This window comes from Otolemur garnettii, unplaced genomic scaffold (assembly GCF_000181295.1).
Source record: "Otolemur garnettii isolate 467f Iridium unplaced genomic scaffold, OtoGar3 scaffold00059, whole genome shotgun sequence".
NCBI lineage: Eukaryota > Metazoa > Chordata > Mammalia > Primates > Galagidae > Otolemur > Otolemur garnettii.
This window is the reverse complement of record NW_003852454.1, coordinates 6734700-6740906: the sequence shown is the minus strand read 5'-3', so window position 1 is coordinate 6740906 and position 6207 is coordinate 6734700. Positions and strand designations below refer to the sequence as shown.

Sequence of the window (6207 nt, the reverse complement as noted above, 5' to 3'; positions counted from 1 at the left end):
GCAACCTCAAACTCTTGGGCGTAAGTGATTCTCTTGCCTCAGCCTCCCAAGTAGCTGGGATTACAGGCACCTGCCACAATGCCCAGCTATTTTTTGGTTGTAGTTGTCACTGTTGTTTGGCAGGCCTGGGCTGGATTTGAACCCACCAGCTCCGGTGTATGTGGCCAGCACCCTAGCCGCTGAGCTACAGGCACTGAGCCTTTCTACTTAAATTCTGTTCATCATGATTTATACAAAGCCACAACCTGGGAGATGGAGGTGAAGCCACAACTGAGACGGGAAGGTTGGTTCTTCCTTTAAAAGGCTTTGGAAGCCCTTTTTGATGGGTCCTCAGTTAGCCTTGCCACCACGTGGAGCCAGTCCAGAGTGACAAAGTAAAGATTTGTCCAAAGCTAGAGGAGCAAGTCCTTGAAGGAAAACAGCATCCCTCCATCTGCCAGCTCGGCATGATAGGAGCCTGCTCTAGTTATGGACAGTCAAGGAGGGCCATGGGCCTCTGTCCATGGGACCTTACAGCTTTGAGTCAGTGCAGACATGTAAATCACCCATGTCAGTGCAGAGACTCATCTGTGATATGGGCATCAGGGCTCAGAGGAGGACCCCTGCCCTGGACTGGGTGGAAAGAAGGGTGAGCTGCCTTCTTAGCTAGGGTGGTTAGCCATAAGGTAGGCACCTGCCTGGGTAGTTGCAGAGCAGAGGACCTGAGGGTTAGGGTGGAGTGGCTCTGCAGAGGTAAGGCCAGAGAGGCCCTGAGGGCTCCAGACAGATCAGGGCCTGGTGGAACAGCAGGAAGACTTTGGCTTTTACTCCTTATGGACAGGGAGCCACGGTACCTGCAGAATCACATGTAAAACCATGTCTTACAGTGGCAGGAAAAAGGGCAGGGATTGTGGCTATGGGCAGGTTTGCAGTACAGGCTGATGTCACGCTTGTACCTTGGAGGGTCCACGTGGGCTCAGGCTCCACGGCACCACTTGGGCTTTGAGAAGAGGGTAGCCCTCGTGTTGTGCTCACCTCTTACCCCACCATTCCTCTGTCCCCATGAGGTAGGACTTGCTTTTGTTCCTTTAATCATGGGCCAATCCCCATATGCATGGATATAACACTGGGAAACTCTTAGGCAGAATCTGCAAGGGCCAAACCCACATGGGCCCAGGGCCCAGCAGACACCCACACATGTATTAACCCAAGACAAGGCTGGGAACCGTTCATTGAGCCTGTTCTTAACAGCCCCAGATTGGGAGCACCCCGCTGCCCACCCCTGAGGTTGGGTACATGAATTGTGGCATGTCCATGCAATGATGGCAGGTGGTAACAGGTGGAAACCATCCATGACTACATTCAGCGTGAACAAACCCTGAAACATGACTTGGAGTGGGGAAAGCCAGCCCTGGAAGAGAGTTGGCTATTCAAGTCCCTAAACATAAACATCAGAGGACACACATGACTTGTCTGCACCATAAGACAGCAGGATAGGGGTCCCCAGAATTGGGGGAGTGGCTGGCGGGGTGGGCCTGTGATGCTCGGCTGGTGGTATTCTGCTTCTAGATCTGTGTTCTGGGGACTTGGTATTTGCAGGTCATCAGCATCCGGCAAGAGACACATGTCCCTGTACAGAGACACACATGTCACCAGTGCCACGTGCTGATGAAATGTATGCACAAAGATTAAGTGCCGATGAAAAGTAAGGGTGCAGGGGACAGGCGGCAAGAGCAGGCAGCAAGGACCTATGGTTTCTGTTCTACTCCCTTCCGTGAGCACTGACATCTCCTGGGCTGTGACCTTCTGATGTCGTTTGGCTCTTTGTTGTGTCTCTCTGGGGGATGTCTGGTACCTACTGAGGGTGAGGCTGGCTCTTCCCCACCCTGAGCCCTAGTGCTGGATCTGCAGGAGTGGAATCCTTCCTCTGCATCCTACGTAACAGAAGGGCCACTTTCCTGCCTAGGTGCGGACTTGCTGAAGATGTCCCGAGATGATTTGGTCCAGATCTGTGGTCCTGCAGATGGGATCCGGCTCTTCAATGCCATCAAAGGCAGGTGGGTATTGGGTTCTCTGAGAAGCTGGCCAGTTGACACTGCCTGGCTGCATGAGGTGGGAAGCCCCCAGCTCAGCCCCTTGTACAGAGGATGGGCTGGTTGGTGGGCATGGGAGGACCCTTCCTGCAGTGCAGGTGAGTGTAGGGGGAGTGTGGTGAGAGGGCCAGGCTGAAGTGGGGCAGTGTAGCACAGCTGGGGGGGTCACAACTAACATAACCTCCTCCTGGAAGCCACTTCCTCTTTGTTTTTATGGAAGTCTTGACCTCTGGATCTCAGCCCCTTAGCTATTTGCTCTGGTTCTGAGACACTTGTGCTTCTGGCCCTGAGGTGTCTTCTTCCTGGGGGAAGCCATGGATTGGGCAGGTCACCTGGCATCTTGCAGCAGTTTCAGGACAGACGCCAGAGCAGTGTGTTTTGTAGAGCTTCCTGCCATGGTGGAGTGGTCTGTAGCTACGCTCTCCACTCCAGAAACCACTGGCTGCTTATGGCCACTGAGCACTTGATCCGAGGCTGATGTGAGGGACAGACTGACTTTTACATTTTATTTAGCTTTGATGAATTTAAATTTTAACAGCCACACATAGACAACATGGTTTTAAAGTGAGAGAGTGCTTGGGTGTGAACCTCAGACCTGCTCTTCTGTGCTGCACAGCAAGGGGAAGGCCCTTCCCCCCGTGAACCTCAGTTTCCTCCCTCATCTTAGAAGTGAGGGCAATTGTCCTAGCTACCTTGCAGGTTGTATGAGGGTGACATGAGTTTTGCACATACAGTTCTGAGCACGGTGCCTGGAACAGAGTAAGCCAGAGACAGTGTTTGCTTTAATTAGTGCCTGAAAAGTGCCTTGTGTTTTGGGTTTTGTGTTCTGGGCAGAGCTCCTCCTGGGCAGGTTGCAGGATCAGGGAGGGGTCCACCCCTTGGCCTCTAGGCTGTCTCCCCACTCTTGACAGGTGTTCCCCATTCCCACCACTGTTTTCTTCCTCCCCAAGCTCTGCCCACTGCTGTTTCCATCCTGAAATGGTCTGGAACAACTGTGATTGATTCACCACACCTGCTATCTCTTTTTTCTCCTCCTTCCAGGAACGTGAGGCCAAAGATGACTATTTATGTCTGTCAGGAGCTGGAGCAGAACCAGGGGCCCCTGCAGCAGAAGCAGGAGGGCAGTGGGGACAGTAACTTGTGTGGTAGGTTGTGGGAGCAGACCCAGTGCCTGGGCTTGGACCCCACTCCCTGGCTTCCAAGCCTGTGGCCCGTTTACAAGCACAGGCCCTCTCTTGTTGAGGATAGCCCCAGTCTCCTCGACCCTCACACACGTGGGAATGACAGCCCCATGCATGCATCTGCCTGGTGTGGGGCTCCACACATGGCACATCGATCTTCTGGTGGCCCTGCAGTTTGGGCGCTACCCCAGTACACAGGAGAGATGTTAGGATTGTCCTTGGTTTTTCTTCAGAGAGCAGCAGTCAAGGGCTGAGCCCAGGACCACCAGATCTGGAGACTTGTTTCCTGGCACTGCTGCCTGCGCAGCTCTTGATGGGACAGGGTGCAAGAGGAGCTCAGGGTTATGGCTAGACACCTTCTTCCTCTCAGTGCTTTGGGCAGCCATGGTCAGCTGGGCCAGCAGAGGCCAGTGATGATGGCCTGGTGTGGAGTCCTGGGAATGATGTGTGGCTGGATCCCTGCGACCTCTGCTACTGTCTTTGAAGGGAGACACCTTGTGTGTGTGTGTTTAAAATATTGGGCCTCTGATGAGGTTTATTTGAATCAAGCATTCCTTAATTGAGGGAGAAATTTGGGAGCTAATTTGATCCAATTATATTTGCTTTTGCAGACCTTGAGGTCCCTTAAAGTTGAGCAGTCCACCCTGGGATGCCCCTGCCTGGCTGGTGTGGGCTTTGTATCACAGTTACAATGGCAGCATCTGTTATCTTCCAACTTGCTGACAACACAGTGCCTTCCTGGTGCCTCCTTCTCCCCTTGGGGTCACAGTGCTTAAGCAGAATAAGATTTTTTGGGAAAGGGTGAGGCTCAGACCTTCCTGTTACTTTCACTCGTGGCCACCTGAGGCCATCCAATAATTCTTAAAACAGTGTAAAGAGCTAAAGAAGGGGACACAGGATTTTTCTCTTCCCTCTCAAAGTGGGTATACATCATGCCACATGTCTGAATCACTTTTACCCCCAGTTAGGTGCCCCTAGGTTCAGCGTGAATCTGCAATTTCTATGTTCACATGAGTGCCCCGAGAGAGACTGGGAGGCCTTGAGAATCACAATCTGGTCTTACAGTCCTGCCCTGGGCATGAGCATCCTTTAGAGACTTTCTGCTTTCTTGGGGTGGGCAGAGGGGTGTGGGCAGGCTGGTGTTAATGTGGTGGCCACTCAGGAAGCAGGCACTTGTCCCTCCCTTCCCCAGTGTACCACGCCATCTTCCTGGAAGAGCTGACCACCTTGGAGTTGATTGAGAAGATTGCCAATCTGTACAGCATCTCCCCCCAGCACATCCACCGGGTCTATCGGCAGGGCCCCACAGGCATCCACGTGGTGGTGAGCAACGAGGTGAGGGCTGCTGCCTGGCCAGCCCCAGTGACGGGCTCTGGGCTACGGGGTGGGGGGCATCAGAACCCCTGCAGCAGAAACTCTGGGGGCTTGGAGGAGATAGGCAGGTTTATCTGCATGCCACCTGCCCTTGGCTACTGTGGCTGTGTGAGATAAGTCCTAAGGCCCCATCTGGGTCTGAATGACTGTCCTGCCGAGCAGCCAGTCCTCACCCCTCCCTTGCCTAGGAGCCATGCAGGAGCCAGGAGCACGGACTACACCCTTGCCCCAGAGGTGCTACTGTCAGGGCAGTGGAAATCAGGAGAGGGTGCTCCCTTGAGGTGGATGGCAGGTTCTGGGGAGAGGTGAAGTGGACTCTGGGAGAGGAGAGTAGAGTCCTCTGCTGAGTGGTGCAGGTGCCATAGCCTTCCTGGGTCTGTCCCAGGAATGGTCAAAGTGAGGGTGCTTGAGCAGGCTTGCTATAATTTTAGGCACTCCTTGCACGTGGTGGAACAGAAGCTTTTCACTTTCCTCCTCATGACAGTGCCAGCATTTATGGAGCTCACTGTGTCCTGATCACTTTTTTTTTAATTATTAAATCATAAAGATGTAGATCATGTATACATTAATGCATGTAGGGGGTACAATGTGCTGATTTCATATACAATTTGGAATGCTGGAGTGCTTACTGGTTAATATATCCCTCACCTCATTTACTTAATTATTGTGTTAAGACATTTATATTGTATACTGAATAGATCTGACATGTACCCTTGCAATATGCACCGTAGGTGTGATCCCACCATTCGGCCACTGTTTTAAGTGTACACATAGTGACTCATTTAATCATGTCTGTCTCTGTATGAGGCAGATGCTTTAGGAAACTGAGGCACAGAGAGGCTGAATAATTGCCTCAGGTTGCACAGCTGGCAAGGGTGGAGCTGTGGTGGGGACCCAGGCACTCCACCTGTAAGATATTCAACCCCTCCTCAACTGCCTTTCACCACTGAGCTGTGCTGATGGAAGCAGGGAAGAGACCCTAAACTCCCAGCTCAGACCCTAAGCCAGTTCTGAGAACTTGGGAATCCTCTGGGGGGAAGGGTCTAGGGGAAACTGCATGTAAGAGTGGTAAAGAAAATGCAGCGTTTGGAATTGTATGGGGGCCTCCTCGCTGAGCCATCTTGGGGAAATTTACTTAACCTTTCTGGGCCTCAGTTTCCACGTCTGCAAAATGGGGATGGGCATACCCAACAGACAGGTTGCAGTGAGGATGACATGAGAGAACAGCATCAGGTTCCAGGAGACACTAAATAAACAGTTTTTCTTGCGGTTTGGCTAGGGCCGAGTTTGACCCGCCACTCTCAGTATATGGGGCTGGCGCCCTAACCACTAGGCTGTAGGTGCCACCCTCCCTTCCTTTTTAATTAAAAAGTACTTCATAATAGTATAAGAAGTTAAGCAATGCAGAACAGCAGAAGGCAAATGTGGGCCATTCCCCACTCTTTTCTCACAGAGCAGTGTTTTTCAATCTTTTTTTTATCCCACGGCACACTTGAACTTATAAACTAACGCAGCACACTTAGATTATGTTGATTAAAAAAAAGAATATACTTTGCCTTGAACAACTTCTTTTTTTTTTT

At 51.8% G+C, this 6207-nt stretch overlaps 1 protein-coding gene across 1 annotated transcript in view; it reads left to right on the top strand.

Moving 5' to 3' along the window:
- The window catches only part of TFCP2L1 (transcription factor CP2 like 1), a 57853-nt gene that overhangs the window by 47544 nt on the left and 4102 nt on the right, over nt 1–6207 (top strand). The window contains exons 11-13 of the mRNA XM_003792643.2: nt 1946–2036; nt 3114–3217; nt 4446–4588. Of these exons, the coding sequence (XP_003792691.1) occupies nt 1946–2036; nt 3114–3217; nt 4446–4588 (338 nt within the window). The remainder of the gene's footprint in view (nt 1–1945; nt 2037–3113; nt 3218–4445; nt 4589–6207) is intronic.